The 17,639-nt window shown below is 37.3% G+C and overlaps 2 protein-coding genes across 3 annotated transcripts in view; one reads left to right on the plus strand and one right to left on the minus strand.

The window, feature by feature from the left end:
- Window positions 1-6,191, plus strand: part of LOC136257625 (uncharacterized) — a 194,532-nt gene extending 188,341 nt beyond the window's left edge. For both annotated transcript variants that reach the window (XM_066050878.1, XM_066050879.1), the window contains exons 11-16: window positions 3,420-3,701; window positions 4,521-4,674; window positions 4,736-4,828; window positions 4,878-4,991; window positions 5,045-5,130; window positions 5,849-6,191. In XM_066050878.1, the coding sequence (XP_065906950.1) occupies window positions 3,420-3,701; window positions 4,521-4,674; window positions 4,736-4,828; window positions 4,878-4,991; window positions 5,045-5,130; window positions 5,849-6,044 (925 nt within the window). In that variant the 3' untranslated portion in view covers window positions 6,045-6,191. The remainder of the gene's footprint in view (window positions 1-3,419; window positions 3,702-4,520; window positions 4,675-4,735; window positions 4,829-4,877; window positions 4,992-5,044; window positions 5,131-5,848) is intronic.
- A 966-nt stretch (window positions 6,192-7,157) lies between these two features.
- Window positions 7,158-8,732, minus strand: LOC136258464 (uncharacterized). Its single transcript, XM_066051776.1, has 3 exons — window positions 8,594-8,732; window positions 7,982-8,260; window positions 7,158-7,928 (listed from the first exon to the last, which is right to left on the minus strand). Exons 1-3 carry the CDS (start codon window positions 8,730-8,732, stop codon window positions 7,576-7,578), a joined length of 771 nt encoding a protein of 256 aa, XP_065907848.1. The 3' UTR covers window positions 7,158-7,575.
- Window positions 8,733-17,639: the final 8,907 nt, after the last annotated feature.

The raw sequence follows: 17,639 nt of genomic DNA on the forward strand, positions 1-17,639 counted from the left end.
AAAATTAGACACTACATGTATTATAGATGTGTAGTACTGCAGTATAATTATCATACAGTATGATAGTACTATATAGTAGGGACCACAAAGGAGTAGGCATGGCCACAAAATAAAATCACCCAAAAAACAACCCAATTTCCCCTGACGACGATGAGTTAGGTAAAACTAAGCCCAAACAAGCTTTCAGATTGACCCGAAACGCTTTCAACAAGTTGCTATGGAATTTTAAAATATATATTTAGCAGAATTTTCTAGTGACTGACTGACTGAGTAACTGACTGATGCCTTCAGACTAGCGTAACTCGATAACGGCTAAGGCTACGGGCTTGATTTTTTCACTGTTCGATGTCACTTCGGCCCAACAGGTGCCTTTTGGCATACTGCAGTACGTACAATGCATTCTTCATGGACTTACCAGTGTCCTCCTTTGTGTCCCATTTATTTTTGCTGACAGCGAAAAGTGTTGATTTGATGATAGCATGTGATGGCTTCCCTTCATGACGGAAATCGTCCATATTTGTCATAGTAGCTATTTTGATTGGAGAGGCACTTTTCAAACAGTTCTTGATTCGTACTGCTATGTAACGGGTTGAACATAGCCAACAAGGAAACGTAATGGATACTTCACTTTTCATACGATATAATTGATGACTGGGGCACGGCGGCACCATTTCTTTTGGTATGCATGGATTGCAAAGGTGCTTTTCTTGATTCAAAATTAGTACTGCCACGATATATCATTATATCGATAATATCGATATAACAAGGTGGTGATATAGCCAATGAGTTATATTGATGTATCATGATATAGTATAATGATGTGGGGGTGGCCAGACATATGGTATTTGGCATTTAATTAAGTTATGTGTTGATGGTTTAGTGGTGGTAACATGCCAACCCCAAAGTAAATTGTGAGGTTTGTATGAAATGCCAGCCACTTGTCTCAACTATATAGCAGTAATAAAATGCATTTAAAACCTGGTAAACAAGAGTACCTTTACTTGTGGTATACATCCACCTTAAATTTTAGCTTAAAATGAGGAGTATGTACACGTTTGCCTTGCAAATGTTACAGTTAGTTCTATATCGTGATATATCTTCATATCGTGATATAAACCTTGGTGATATATGATATAAGTTTTTCTATAATTATCATGGCAGCATTATTCAAAATGCTGCATAATGGGTTGAACATAGCTGGCAACGAAACGTAATGGATACTTCACTTTTCAGATGATAATTGATATAGCTGAGGCGCACGGTGCCATTTCAGATGCGGTATGCATGGGTTCACCAGTCATAATAATTATTTGCAAAAAAAAGTTAACAAACAAGTACACAGAAAAATTTGGAATTTTCAACTAGAGTAGGGACCATAGCACATTGATAAAAGGTACTGAAACAAGCTGGAGTAGTGCACGATATTAAATGTGACCAGATTTTACAAAACCGATCCAAATCGCACATCAGGCAAAATCAAACTAACACCACCAGTGGATAGGTACTACTAGTTTTGACCCTCAGTACTACTCAAACTACTCAAGGCTGGTTTTAACAGACATCTTTTCTGGGTGGTGTGGAGCACTCAAATGGCGGTTTCAGGCCTTGTGAAGGACCTGGCTTGGCAAGAATCAGTGGTTTACTGGTGGACAGCCTTATAATGTTGGCCAGATGTTTTCTCTGTTGATTTTGCTACATATCAGCCACTAAGAAGCCAGCACAGCCCTGTAATCTCGTGTCTGGACTCCAATCGTGGCCTGCCTCCATTTTGAGGTCTATCTCTTGCCCTCCCCGCCACCCCTTTGTGAGCACTCGTGATACTACTTCGCTCGTCCAACTGCTCAGATTTTCTATCTTATGTGGCGGGAAACTCCACAAGCAGCTACAAGTACTGGAAGTGGCCTGAAAGGTAATAGATTGATCCATCTTTTGTGTAAATTTCATATGCATGCTTGCTATCCTTGGAGACTTATGCTGGCTTCAATTCTTTAAAACCGTTTATCTCAAAACTTCTAATGTGCAATTTGGATCGCTTTTCCAAAATCCAGTCACAAATCACAGTAAAACAATAAGAAGTGTTATATCCCTAGTAGGGATATAACACTTCTTATTGTTTTACTGTGATTTAATATCAAAAATAAGTGCACTACTCCAGCTTGTTTCAGTACTTTTATCAGTGTGCTATGGTCCCTACTCTAGTTGAAATTCCATATTTTTCTGTATACTTGTATTGTTTAATAGGTAGGAATTATTTGGCAAATGGGTTCTTTATTCACTGGCATTAGCCATCAAGTCACAATAATATTAGTGAGCTTTCATTTAGTGCATCAAATTTTACCAATTTGTATATGTTAGATACCCACTGGAGGTTTTTTAGTAGGTTTGACAACCCGAGGGCGCAGTTTGGTCACTAATTAATGCTCACCGAGATGCCAAACCAAGCACGAGGGTTTCAACCTCCTAAAAAACAACAGTGGGTATCTAACCTATTTAGAAAGCAGCTCATTACCAGCACTAACAAAAGAAGCACAGAATCACGCTAGGTAAGGTCCTTTACAGCATGTTTGTGTGTGCCGCCGGCTTAGTGGCCAGGTTAGTGTTGTTTTAGCAACTGTTATTTAGTTCCAAGGTTTGTTTACTAGCTAATACAAGCTGGCCATGAAGCAACAAACTTTATTACACCTAGCCACAAAACAACAAGCTTTATTACAACTGGCCACGAAGCAACAAGCTTTATTACGACTGGCCATGAAGCGACAAGCTTTATTACATGACAAGCTGTATTACAACTGGCCACGAAGTGACAAGCTTTATAACAACTGGCCACAAAGTGACAAGTTTTATGACAACTGGCCACAAAACGACAAGCATTATTACAACTGGCCATGAAGTGACAAATGTTACAAACAGGTGCAATAGCACAGCTGAAGTGTGTTGATGGTTTAATGATGACAGTGCTGAAAAGCAGACAAACAAAATATACTTGCTGTAAACTCAGCAACACCAGCAGTTTCACATAGTAGTGAATCTGGAGCATTGTTGGGGTAACTGTAATATGCATCGAGCAGCTGGCTCGCTCAGTTTGACAGCTAGCTTGGTCAAGTGCTGGTATGGCTGATGAAGGTAAAAACCCAAATCTCACTTAACCATACAACCACTAATTAAATCAATGACATAGAAAACTCTTTGAAGTGTTGTTGAATTTACCAAAGCAGTCTCATGTGACAACGGGTCTCTAAATGAAACTTAGAGCCCTCACCTCAGGCCTCTAAGTGGTATTAATAACCTCATTAACTGTGTCAACATCAAAGAGAATTATTCATACTGCTTTCTAAGCTAATTTAGACTCCTTACCAATTAAACCATATATATAGTACCTACATAATTGTATTATATTTCTTGATCTACTTGCGTCACAGGGTTGGTGAGGAATTAGGGTCAGGAGAGTTTGGAATAGTTGCTCGTGCCATGTGGAAGCCTACCTCACGCAAGAAAGTGCAAGTTGCTGTGAAGACTTTAAATGAAAACGTTAGTACTAAGGATAGGGTGCGATTCCTCCAGGAGGCTGCCATAATGTGCCAGTTTGATCATGAGAATGTGGTAAAGCTTCATGGTGTAGTGACAGATGAACCTGTCATGATTGTATTAGAATATGTGTCCAGAGGAGACCTGAGGAATCTGTTAATACAGCTTCAACCTTCGTGAGTAAAAGCACATACTGTGTGTGACTAACTGCATGTGTGATTAAAACTAAACCATATTTGGTAGATTGGAATTTATAGCACCCCAAAATTCAGCTAAAGCCATGTGCTACTTTCCTTTCCTTTATATTGCCTTTTTCAAAGCTTTATTGTATAAATTTTAACTTTTCCTGTTATGGCAATGTGGTGGCTTGGATAACTGCGGATGGGTCTGGTGTGTGCAAAACTCTTAGTATAGGTATTGCACAGGGTGTGTTGTCTTCTCCAAGCCTTGTGAAATGTCTTCCACCATCGTCCCTCATTAACTGCTTACCCACCACTCCTATAAGAGTGTTTGTGGTATGGAAACCATGCTGACATCTGACATTACTATATGTAATACAAGATAAGGGTTTTGTACACAGTGTGCTTTTAATAGTGACTGTATGGGCCTGCAAAAATAGGACATGTGCATGGACACATAAATTTGTGTATTTATTTAAACTTTCATGACTCGTAACATTTTATAGCATCATGCTATTACCATTTTCAACCCTTATTAAACCTTTAATTGGCTATATAATACAAGTTTCAGACTGTACATATTCTCTTCCAGTATTAAGATATAACCTGTTGTATGGTGGGGTGTAGTTTGTACCCACATGCCCTATTTTCACAGGCCCGGTCACAAATGTATTTTTAATTTGAATGGTACAACAGCATCTTCTACAAAAAAGTTGCAAGTGTGACTGTAAAATGTCATATTTGTCAGGTTTTTCTTTTAAACCACTCACAAAAAGAAAATGTTATCATGCAGTGATGATTTGTGTATGCCTCTAGAATTGGAACCAGTGTTCATACAAACCTACCATTACTTCTGCTAAAGTTTTGTCAAGAGATTGCAGCAGGAATGGCTTACCTTAGTGGTAAACAGTTTGTTCACAGAGATTTGGCTACAAGGAATATTCTTGTTTCTGAATCTGTTACATGCAAGGTATGTACTTATTGAACTAATGAATGGAAGCTTTTATTATTGTTTACTGTACTGTAAAAAGATTGCTGATTTTGGAATGTCGCGTGATCTACTTGATGAAAACTACTATGTCACATCGGGAGGGAAGATACCAGTAAAATGGACAGCTCCCGAGGTATTTGTTGGGTTTTTGTCCTATTGTTTCACAAGTTTTCGTGACTCAGGCAATCCACTTCAGAAAGTATTCATGTCAAAGTGATGTGTGGAGTTTTGGTATTGTACTATATGAAATATGGAGTTTGGGACGTGAGCCATATGAGTGGTTGAACCTCAATGAAGTAAGCAGCAGACAAAAGGTACTCACATGTTTATAATACTATGTACCATTCAGTCATTGGAGAAACTTGATACTGGATTCAGACTCCAACCACCTCCTGGTTGTCCCAGAACTATATACCGAATAATGATTAAGTGTTGGTATGTGTATACTCTATGTTGCTAAGAATAATCATAATACATATGTCAAGACATTATACTGTGTGTAGGCAGATCAAAGGAGCCAACCAGACTACATCTGCAATGTAACATAGTTGGCTACTTACCCGGGCTACATCTGTATAGCCTGACTAGCTATTTATATCAAAGTTTTGATTGTGGGAATTTATAATTATTAATGCTCATGTGATTATTATGCATGACTTGGATTTTTGCCATAAAACCACTTAGACGGAAAAGTTTTTTTCATCTTAGCTATCCTATGAGTTGGGAAACGTTAGGTTGAGTTGAAAACTAGTGCTATAGCTTGTTCAGAAGTATTTCGGTACATTTCTGAAAACAGACTATACTCACATTACAGATAACTATACAACAAAATGTGCCCCCCAGGGCTTTAGTAAACATTGTAAATGATCCTTAACAGCTAACATGCCTAACCCATACTGCCAAGCTGTTATGGTAATTATTAGAGAAATGAGGCTGGTTTTGGGTGGGCAAGAAGATCAAATCTCTGCTATACAACACTACCATACTGTATGGTGTATGATAATAATTTCACAGCACAATATTAGAAGAAATGGCATAGATATAATTATATGTACTCACATAATCTATGGCATTTCTTCTAATATCATGCTGTGAAACTGTTTTTACTGTGTTAGTGGGATGATCAAAATTATTGTTACTGAATGTACTTCAGGGACCCTGAACCATTATTAAGGCCACAATTTGGACAGATCACAAAACTACTGGCTGGTAATCATAACTACTTGTTGGGCTGGTCTGATGAAGACAAGAAATATGGTGGTGAAGATGCTATAAAGTTAGGAAGTCGTTTGGAGTGTGCCAACAGTCTGTATTATGACCTGCAGATGAAGTATAAAGAATTACAATAAGTATTTGTCAATTCATATACTGGTAAAGTAGTGTTTGAGTCTCTATTGAATGTACTCTAGGTATTTGAACAAATATTTTTTGTAGATTATTTTTAAATGTTTTTTATACCAGTATTGTATTTGCCCAAGTATTTGGATATTACTTTGCATTCACAGCTACACACTCTACATACTGCAGAGCAGTACAAGGCCAGTGCATGTACAGTATAGCAATGTTATATTATAGGAGTGATAACAGGAGATGCAATGAGGTTCAGATCTATTTGTATACACATGTACACTTACACAGAGCACAACGTATACAAAATATGTACAACATGTATGTGGCTTAAGGAGTCTAACATGCCCTAACAGAATTTGAGCTATTTTTGTACTGGAAAAAAGATAAACATCACTATATCTTATATTAAAGCTTCAAAAGGATAAATGCCTGCCTGCACTATTCAATTCATTTATCAGCTTACACATACAACAATTCTAGATTGATCAGTGCAGCTAGCATTTCAGCCTGATCTATCCAACATTTCCAAAAAACATGTACAGTTTTATGTGTAAAATATTAAGGCCTAGGAATAAACGGAAACTTATAAACAAGATACACCCAAATTTTAAATGTGCATACATAATCCAATCATGAAATGTTTAATGCTCATAAAGCTACTCTATCCATGCTACTGTAGCTACTGTGTTTTGTATACTGAATAATACTGACCAGTCTGCCATCTCTGTCCAACTGTGCATGCGTCGATAGAAACCTGGTGGATGTTGAAGTAATTTATAAATGGTGATATCAGATCATATCCCACAAAGGCTAGAACTATATACAATCCAATGGGTTACTAGTCCTGCCTGGGGAGATTGTGGATAGTGTTAAGGTTACACTTCCAGATCTACATAGAGCTGCATATCTCCAGGCAAGTTTCACTAAAGATATTGCATTTCATCATACAGTTCAGCTTCTTATGTTACAATGGCTTTGTAGCACTGCTCACCATTGGCAAGCAGAGAAATAAAAGAGCACGAAAAAATAATATATAATCAATTATATACACAGTTTCGGCTGTGCATCTCTACTGGTGAGTGATTCATTATCTTCATGTCTACTTTGTCACTTCATCTTGAGTGGCGTTGAGCCTATACTCAGTTGCATTGTAACCATGGTAATACAGATCCACTGGATATGAAATGATTGCAAGTTACCAGTAAATCAAGCCACCAATGGTGTTTGATTAATTCTGCATCCATCAGAAATTTGATGTCAAGATTCTCATTCCCTCTCTGTATTAACAATTGCAAGTTGGCTTTAGTCACCCCAATAGAGTAGCACTTATGATTGTTGCCTTTGATGAAATGATGGTGACAATTCTTTTAAGGTGACTTGCACTGCTGCAAATTTATGCTCTAAATAGAACCTTTCTCTTTTTTTTAGTCCTTTTCTCAACACTATATACACACCTAATTTATTGTTCTCCATGGCAAGTTCTTGAAGAAGAAACAGAAAGCCACTATTTGTTACTAGTGTGTTATTAGCTCACAGGTATGAAATTTGCTTCAGCAAAACTGACTTGCCTATGCCAAGAGATCCTTCTACTAAGATGGTACGTGGTCGTTCACTATTCAATGGCTGTTCTAACTGGGAGAAAACCTCTTGTAGATCTTTAGTGGTCTTACTGCTAGTTGTTGAAATGTATTCTTCAATGTTACCTCTCATTGTAGCTGAAGCCATATCAGTGATCTCCTCCTTAGATCGTTGACCCTCTTGATGGACCAGTATAAGTGGAATATAGTATTTAGGTTGCTCAGGTGACCACTGCTGGTCATGCTCATTGATGAACCTTGTACTGATGTAGTAGGTCTTCAGGTGAGAAGAGAGTGCACTACTTCCTGTAGTGATGTATGTGTGAAGTTAGTGATTCTAATATTTTAATATAGCCTACCTCTGAAATGAGGACAATCATCAGACACTGCATCAGTTAGAAATGGTCTGAGGAGGTTGGTGGCATCATCCATTTTACCCCAAGTTGGTTGGTCAACACTCTGGAGCCACTTCATCAACACTGCTGCACAACCTTCAGTTGACTGGCTAGCATTGTCTTTAGAAATGACAGCAATTTCATAATCCTTTAACCCAAGGATTGTACCAAGAGCCTCCCAGCGATCTGCATATTGTGGGATGACGTTGATGAAGAGTTCACTCAACTCTGGCTTATCATCTCCTTGGGAAACAAGTGACGCTAATAAGTTTACTGTTGGCAAGAGTGCCTAACTAGTAAAGTTGATAAGAAATAAATGCAAGAAAATTTTGCGTTTAAAATGTATGCGAAAACATTTTGGCGGAGTTAATTCATGGAAGTATCTCAAGGGTATTACAATGAGTTTAATTTTAGCGACCTTGTAAGTTAACGTCTATATTTCTATAGCTCAGGTCAATTGCAAATAATAATAGTTTCAACACGCACTCACTTGATTTCCCTTGCGGTACGACAGTGAAGTTGACAGACATTATTACTGACGAGACTGCAAACAGCAAGAGGTATAGGAATACCTACTTGATGCTATTATTTCACCAACTGATTTAGATAAACACTCGGCTGTGTACGCTCCAAGAAGCGACCAGTTCAATGTGGTCAAATCCTTCAAGTTGTCCTCGCCATTCTGTAGTGATGCCACACCCTTACGATAGCGCATGCGTATAATAATAATTATTATTAAGGTAGGGGCGGGCGTTTCCGGACAAAGTTTAGACATTTGTTCATTCCTCCTCGAAAGAAAAGCGGATTTTAAAATGCTTAGTGCCGAATTGTAGCTAATGAACTAGGCTATCGGTGGTATAAATTGTGGGTGGTGAAGTATAGGGTACTAGGAGAAAGAGCAGTTTAAATTTGCAGTTTGAGAAATTGTCAAAAATTTATGTGGCTGGGGTTTCCGGACACCACTAAAAAAAGACGTACCTACCATTGTTATGGGAAATGCTGCACTCTATTGAGGGTCAAGGCCCAGCAGAGACTGATAGCATTCTGTTTGTGTGGTTACTTTGTTGGTGACAGCGATTTTTAAGAAGCAGAACTGCTGCAGTGCTGCCAGCCTTGCTCGGACCGTGCGTGTGTCTTGCAGCACTTTCGAAGATGCGACATTTGATCTACTGCTTGGAAATCTGTATCAGTCCTTGCCTTAACACCGAAACAGCATAGTTAAGTAGTGTAGCCCCGCGGATCCTTGCTTGGGGCTTCTCTGGGCTGCTGGTTGTGTTGATTGTGCGTGCCAGTTAACACGTCGCAAGTAATGGGCTTGGATTCCAGTTGTACTATCTCTAAATCATGTATCCGTTCACTGAATAGTGTGACTGATCATTTGTGCTGCCTATGGTCGCTTAGAATTATGAACGGTGCCCTCGGTCTCCTGTTAACATGCGTAGTAAAAGTTTTTTACACAAAAATATTCTACACGCGCAAGCGAATTGTGATGTATCTCGGCAATCCTTAAAGCTATCGAAACAAAACTTTAGTATTTTATAGTAAACAAGTAGGGTACTTAGGTACTTAAACCATAGCCTGATTGGTTTCTATTCCATCCTTCAGTAGCAGATTAAAAACTAAGTGTCCGGAATACCCAGCTGTCCGGAAACCCCCTTACTTACCTTACCTGGCTGTACCTAATCATGCGCGTAGTAAGGTTTTGAGTGAAATAAAGGGTCAACATGTTGTACTTGATCGTCGCATAACTACTTTACATAGCGGGAGAACAATTTAGTGACTTTGAGTCTCGGAGCTCGGTACAGAGGATGTTGCTCGGGGTGTTGGATGACGTAACATAAATCTAACAAGGGTATTGAAGACCAGGCAAACTTGTTTCTCATCTCCGCGCCCGTATCCCTTTTTTCCCCACCGTCTCTAATTTGTTATCAATCACGTGCACATGTATTTTGATGCTAAGAAGGCTGGCAATCATTTTTACAGCACACCAGATGTCATGTCCTAAAGGTAACGCATATGCAATGAAAATGCATGTATTTGTGATGTCATAATATGTTTCAGAATTTCACCATAATGAGGCCTATTTTATGTCACCACCAGTCTCAAGGCTCTGCAAACCAGTTGATGCTCTACTACCTTAGACAAGCGTAACTCTATACTATAGCTAACAGCAAAGGCTACTATACAGGCTTAGTTTTTTCACTTCAAATGAGACTGTAGTTCCCCGTCTGTCTTACATTTTTAATATGTGGCTTCTTTGTAAGCTAAGGCCATACCTATTTGAAAAGTTTTTGCTAGCTATAATTTTAGATGTGTACATGCTTATGATTTCTGGTTACAAGCCATATAATAGATCAGTAAGTCACATTAAAGCTGTATGCAGACCTATCAAATTCCTTCTAATACATAACTATTAAAAACGGATAAACATAGCTAGTAGTTCAATGAGCACTGCACTGCTGCTATCATAGATTTTCTTCGCCAGGGATAAGGAACACGCTGGTTTTACGTTTACAGATAGCTAGCATTATATTTGAGATCCAAAATTGTACCAACTGACTGTTCTATTAGGCCACTCCAAATAAATTCTCTGTTTCCCGTCCACTGCCCGCATCTAGTTACTGTCAGCTCTAAATATTCCATTATTCCGTATTCTTCCATTATTTTCAGGTTATTCTTGCATACTAACAGACTCAGTAAAAACAGTGTCAGCTCACGTGCCAGCAGCGCTATCAAGTCAGCACAAACCTCACATTTGTGCTATTTTTGCGACTTAAAAAGGAAGGAACAAGCTTAAGCATGCTTTTATGGTTGTGCCAGGCAAATAATGGCTTGAAATGCTGCCAATCTTATAATGAAATAATGGAAATGAACCGCCCACCCGCATGCAAATATGCTTGAGACAGAGAATTTATTTGGAGTGGCCTTAGAGTATCTCGATCTTTTGCAGCAATTTTTAGGGTGTCACGTGATCTACTTTTTTTCTTTTCTTAATTAAAATCTGTGCAAAATTGGGTCGGTCAGGTCCGAGTAACAACTTTTCAAATAGGTATGGCCTAACTCAGCTAGGAACCGCCAGATTCATTCTTTAATGATTTCACTGTGCTGTTTCAGGGGTGGATGTAGGAGTGGCTATGGGGGCTTCAGGTCCCTCCCCCCTTCACTTTAGACTTTACTTGATCAAAATGCTGAAGATTATTCCCCTATCAATGTCGTCTATCCCCTCCCTAGGGTTGGGTAGAGGATACAGGGGATTTGACAGTCAAATTCCCCACACTGGGACTATGAAGCTTGCCCATGCCACCACGAGGGGTTTCTATATATAGTGGATTAGATTTATCTATTAAAATAATTTAACTGCCACCGTCAAAAGCCCCAGAGTGGGGAAAGATGTAGATGTCAAATCCCCAGTAGGTGTATGAGGATCCCAGGGATGGGGCTTGACATTGATAGGTGCATTATAATGAACTTTTGTCTTGGCATGGTTATAATTTATTTTATCTATCAATACTTTACAGGACTATACAGATCAGCATACAACTGAATACCTTATAGTAGAGTAGCAAATTTTGAGGAAATCGTTACGAAGCAGGGATAAAAGCACCAATTTTTTTCTGAGGGTTTTTTGAAGCATTTTTTATTATTATTTAAGTGTGGGAGAATCAACTACAGGTGGAGGTAAACTATTCCATAATTTAATTACAGAATGAAAAATGAAAATTTGTAAGAGTCAATATTTGTAGAGAGATGGATATAGTATCCTCCTCAAAGTAAACATTGTTTAGGTACAAAGTGGCTGGCAGGAATGTCTATAAGGTCATTAATTATCTTGAACATCATAATACATTTACTTCTCTTTCTCCTTTGCTGTAGGATAGGTAAACTGAGCTGGTTCAACATTCTAGAAACACTGGAAAGTTTAAAATAATTATTATAACAAAATCTTGCAGCAGTTCTTTGGATACTGACTTTCTAGTAAGTTAATATTTAGGCGGGTGTGGGGGTCCCAGATGGTAGAGCCATATTCAAGTATTGGGCGCACCATGATCTTATAGATGTTGCATTTGACATGTGTAGGACAGTTAGAAATATTGCGACGTAAAAATGCATTAACTTGCCTTGCTTTATTGGTTACTTTCAGAATATGTTCATTCCATGATAGCTTTTCATCAATTGTAACTCCCAGATATTTAGCATGTGTTACTTGTTGTATGACTGCATCACTGATGGAGTACTGGTATGTGATAGGATTCCTTTTATTAGTCATCCGCAAAAATTCACACTTGGAGGGATTAAATTCCATTTGCCACAATATAGACCACTGATGTAACAATTTCAAATCCTCCTGCAGGCGGACACAGTCCGCTTCATTTGGACCATTTTTAAAAGGGGTGCCATTGTTATTGGTCACTGCTTGTAGCATAAAATCTAAATACTCTAATAGAGCAGTCAACCACTAACATATTGTAAATATCTCCTTCAATAAGCTGTAGCTAATAATTTATCTGTAAAAACACAACAAGAACAGTTTAAAATGTCATAACAGATGTTCTATAATCTATACTATTCCTGGGGAAGATGACCCCAAACCCCAGAATGACATCCAAATCTGCTGTATGATTCAAACTTCACCGTGTAATGTCATTTCCAAAGCTACCCTGCATGTTAAGAGTATAGGGATAAGGAAAGCAACACTTTCTCTTAAGTTGTTTATTCAGTGTACAGTAATTCTAATTTTTGGCTGTTTGCCCTTAAACTTTCCAATCCCATGGTAGGACAGCATATCATAACAGTTTTCATCTTTGGTGTACTTCCAACTAACATTTATATGTGACATAATTACATTGATAATCTAGAAACCTATTATGCTGGGGAGTTCTAGTTTGTAAACATTTTTTAATTTTTAAAAGTACATTCAGCTACTGCATGTCATGGATAGTGTAGTATTTGATTACAACCTCCAGGTGTTGGTCCATCCTGTTATGACTGTACAGAATGCAATTTTACCACCATGCCATCTTAGATGACACAATAGAGTGTCACATGAATAGACAGTCTACATGCAAGGCAACCCAAGATTCAAAAAGATGCAGCAAACAAATCTATGTACCTGGTTATAATGGAGGTACTTGAAATGCAAAGTAGTAAACAGACTGAATTGTCCATGTGGTTACTTCAGAGTTTATGATCCTCCATGCAAACTAGTTTATTAGTGAACGTTGTATCATGATGATCTATTCTAAAGTGGTAGTGGCTCTGTGGCGCTTAATATGCCACATGGTAATAATACAGTATGCAGACAGGAAAGGTTTGCAGACCATTTGCTTTGAAAAGTCATATTGTAGTATAGTGCATCTAATTAGCTATGTATAGCTAATTGTGGCTCAAACATTGATATATTATTAGTTTGCTTAGACGCTGGTGCTGAACACATTCTCTAAAATATTAAGGCAATTTTGAAAAAAGCCTATATGTTACAGACTCTTTTCCACAACCTAACTTGTTTTCAAAGAATGTATATTTGGTGGCAAGTGTAGTTAAAGTAAGCCATCCAAGAAAACTGTCTAGATATTCTAGACAATTTTGTGCATCTTTCCCAGCACCTTTTAAAGTGTTCAGCAATGTGAAAGATTTAGTATTGTCTTTATGATGAGCTAGTTCAAAGTAGTCTCGCCAGCCAGCCTGTATTTTTTCTTTTGTCATTTGGTCATGAAAAAAACTTTGGTTCCCAACCAAATGACAAAAGAAGAAATACAGACTGACTGGTGAAACTTGATGCAAGGGTAGGTTGTTCGGCAAATGAATTGAGCAATGTACCCTTGCATCTTTAAACTAGTTTATTATAAAGACAATACTAATTATAAAAATCTTTTATATACATTGGTCGAAACTTTAAACGGTGCTGGAAATGATGTATAAAACCTAACTATGTGTAGGTTGAAAACAAAATAGCCATCAAGTAGCCCCAGCATAGTGCATTAATGGTATGCCATACACTTGAATTTGGAGTTAGTTTTCCTATTTTAATTGAATTGTATTTGGTATTCAATATGCACAAACTTGTCAATTGATTCAGTAAATTGTAGTGTAAGTTATCTTTTGCACGTATGCAATTTACAATGAGTAGTCTTCTCTATGGGTCTAACATTAACTGTCATCTCCAAACTGCACTGTGTGCATGAGCTATACACTGTAGCTTAAGACAAAAATTGTGTATTACATAGTCCCAATGCCTGTTGCTGCATTGACCACAGCGCAGTTGTGAACATGGATCTTAAACACTGTCACTAACTAGTCTAAGAAGGCTACTCAAATTGTACACATGTAAAATTACAGCTAATTCATTTGACAAGTCTGTACGTATAGAATGCAAAGTGTGACTGAATTTTGGAAAATCACCCATGTGGGCACATTTGACACCTAAAATATTTAATGACTATATCACAAACTTTATGGTACAATGTAGGTGGTTTTAAGCCATTCTCAATACCTTAAATTACAAGAAAATTCTTGAAATATTTTCAAAACTGTGCCCTGCTCTTATTAGCAACCCAGTAAACATGAAAATTCTAAGTGTTTCACATGCACCCATGTGAGTGATTTTCCAAAATTCAGTCACAAATATAAAATAGGAAAACAACGTGTGTTTCACTCCATATTCAAGTGTATGATATACTGTAAATGTGCTACTGGGGTTACTTGATGGTCATTTTGTTGTCAGCCCACACATAATTAGGTTTGGTGGGCACTCCTTCTAATATTTATAAGCACACCATAAAGAACTTGTATACCAAAAATGGTGCTTTTATCCACTCTGTAACAAAAATTTTGCTAAGCTACCTTACTATTAGGCCACGTAAACTACTATGCTATGATAATAGTCAACAAGTACTGCAAAGACATAATGTGCTACTGCAAATCAACACCTTACATTGTCAGTGAAAAGAAACGGGACACAGAAAAAAGGTAAGTCCATAAGGTATATATTGTACATACTGTAAAGGAACCTGTTGGACTGAACGTCACTGAAGTGACATCTAAATGAGGCTGTAGTTTCTCATCCTCTGCCCGCATGATGTCTAGGCTCCCACATTGGCATGTCATTATTGTCTTTATTTTTTGAAAACCACTTCATGTACTGTTACATAGAAACTTCCCATGGAGCCTTTTATTTTACATTGCCAAACAGTGGTGCAGGGATTTAGGATTGAGGTGTGTGAAGCCAGTATGCAAAGTGTGGGGGGTCTGGGGGCATAGCTAATTCCAATTATTGATGTTTACCCTTCAATATATCACCCAATAAACAACCTCACTTTTCCTTCAAACAGTTTGGCAGGAATAAACCAAACTCAAAAATTGCTTCAGAGTGATCCCAAACCCTTCCAGCAAGTTTCTATGGATTTTTTGAAAATTCTGTTTAACTGACTATTTGCAGTAGCTAACATGTGGTGGCTTCAGTACAAGCTGGCTATTACAAGAATTGTCAGTAGTGAGTGGATTAATTGCAGAGGCGCTTCTCTTACTTTATAATGCTGTATAAGCATGATAGTTGAGGCACACATTTAATTACAATTTTTGTAGTGACTGGATTGATTACAGAGGTGCTTCTTGTATTGTTTGTTTGTAATGCTGTACAGCAGGTGGAACCAAGCTGAAAGTGATGCAAAATGGAAACAGCATTTTTCAGTAATTGATAGTCTGGAGTGTGTTATGTCTGGCTAGCACCATTATTTCCTTTGATACAGTATGCATTGGTTCACCAGTCATTGCTACAAAATAGTAAACAAACAAGTATACAGAAATATTAGAAATTTTATGTTTGAGTAGGGATCATAGAAATAAAAGACAAGGAAACAAGGTACACCTGCAGCTATATCAGTGGACATTAATTGTAATCCCTTCTTCAGTCATGACTGAAATAGGGATTAAATGTCCATTAGTATATCTTTAGGTGTTGGCAACCTTCCTTGTTTCACTACTTTTTTATTTCTATGATCCATAATTGAACTTAAAATTCCTAATTTTTAGTTTTAGTAGAACAGTCAGCATATTCTGTAGCCAACCTGAAGTCACTAAAGATATAACTTATTGTATAATGTAAAGGAAACTTTAGTAGTCAAACTTCATAAATTACTTGGCTTTGTCATATATGAAATTGCAAATTTGCTTCTCCAGCACCTTCAAGAGTGTTCAATGCCTCTTATCATAATTAGGCTCGAGCCTATTATGCTCTAAAATTTACCGGTTATTCCCTCCAGCACTTCATAAATAATTTCTCATCTCATAACTAACTTGTTCACATAATTGTTTTGTTTTTATGCATACGTATATTTTAGGTAGTCGTGTTGTTTTAGTAAGGCATTTGATATTTTAGTTTTAGTACCAGTTATTTGTAAACATTAAATGATATTTTAGTATTAGTATAAGTTTCTGCGTAAAAATTGAGGCACTTTTAGTTTTAGTCCTTTGACAAATCAGAAAAACTAAAGTGTTAGTTTTAGTTTCAGATAACTAAAGTAAAAGCCCCAACTAAAACTACCTTTAGTGTTGTTTTAGTTATAACTAAAACAACAATAATGCATATGTTTACATAAACTTGATTTTTTAGGCATAAATGAATCATTACAACTAGGCCTGTGTCAAATATGCCAGCATAATAAAAAGCATGATAGGCTGGAGTGCTAAGCCAGGATAATGCTAGCATATTAGGTGGATATTTCAAACTATGGAACTTAATTCCATCAATACTCCCTAATAGTCTAAACTGACATGAGACTATTATGTGACCGGATCTATGTCTTATAGCCTTTCTAAATTTCCAAGTTTGATGAGTCATAACTCATCATGTATTTAACCCATTGTCCTAGAATTACATCCAGGAATAGACGAATAGTGCTATGTTAGGAGTGTAAGGTGACGCTGGTACCATACACACAAGTTAAGTTATGGATTGCCAAGTACATGCAATTGGAAAGGCTATAAGACCCCTTTTCACAGATCTGGTCACATAATTATTATAGTGAATAACATGCAGATATAGATGAGATGAAGGAGGCAATGTATATACTATTAGCTAGGATGCAAGAGATTTGTGTACCTTATCTTGAAAGCAAAGCTGGGGAAGTAGAGCTGTTTCAGCGTGGGTATAGGTCAACATGGTTTGATACACACATAGTTATATTTACTTACGAGATTTTAGCAGAAGTGGAGATAGTGGTTATATTATGCTTTATAAGCATTGCTTAGGGATACAGTATTTTTGCAGTTGTACATAAAATTTTATTTTAAAAGTGGCTGCTATAATATATTTAATTTACTTATAAATTATGCTGTTAAGCAGTGCCAAAAAATTATCTATTATTTACAAAATTGTGGCACCGTCTTTAAACTAATAGAATTTTGACTGCTCTATTATAGTATCTTGATTTTTTAAAACGAAATTTGTGCGAGTTGCAAACTTTTAATTTTAAAGCATAGCATTTCCACACATGCCGGCTTATGATACAGAAACACTTGTACATAATTTTACTAACCCAACTGTGTGTACACAGGTATAAAACATTGGGAATTATACAAGCTAGTGGGAATTGTTACAATACAAAGTGCTTACACAAGATGCATC

This window comes from Dysidea avara, chromosome 6 (assembly GCF_963678975.1).
Source record: "Dysidea avara chromosome 6, odDysAvar1.4, whole genome shotgun sequence".
NCBI classification, from domain to species: Eukaryota; Metazoa; Porifera; class Demospongiae; order Dictyoceratida; family Dysideidae; genus Dysidea; species Dysidea avara.

Excerpts from the sequence above, each read along its gene's own strand:
- LOC136258464 (XM_066051776.1), bottom strand. The coding sequence starts at position 8,732 with ATGCGCTATCGTAAGGGTGTGGCATCACTACAGAATGGCGAGGACAAC. Across the intron at positions 8,261-8,593 it reads TGGTGAAATAATAGCATCAA|GAGATGATAAGCCAGAGTTG; the intron begins GTAGGTATTCCT and ends TTGTTTCCCAAG. Across the intron at positions 7,929-7,981 it reads TGATTGTCCTCATTTCAGAG|GAAGTAGTGCACTCTCTTCT; the intron begins GTAGGCTATATT and ends ACATCACTACAG.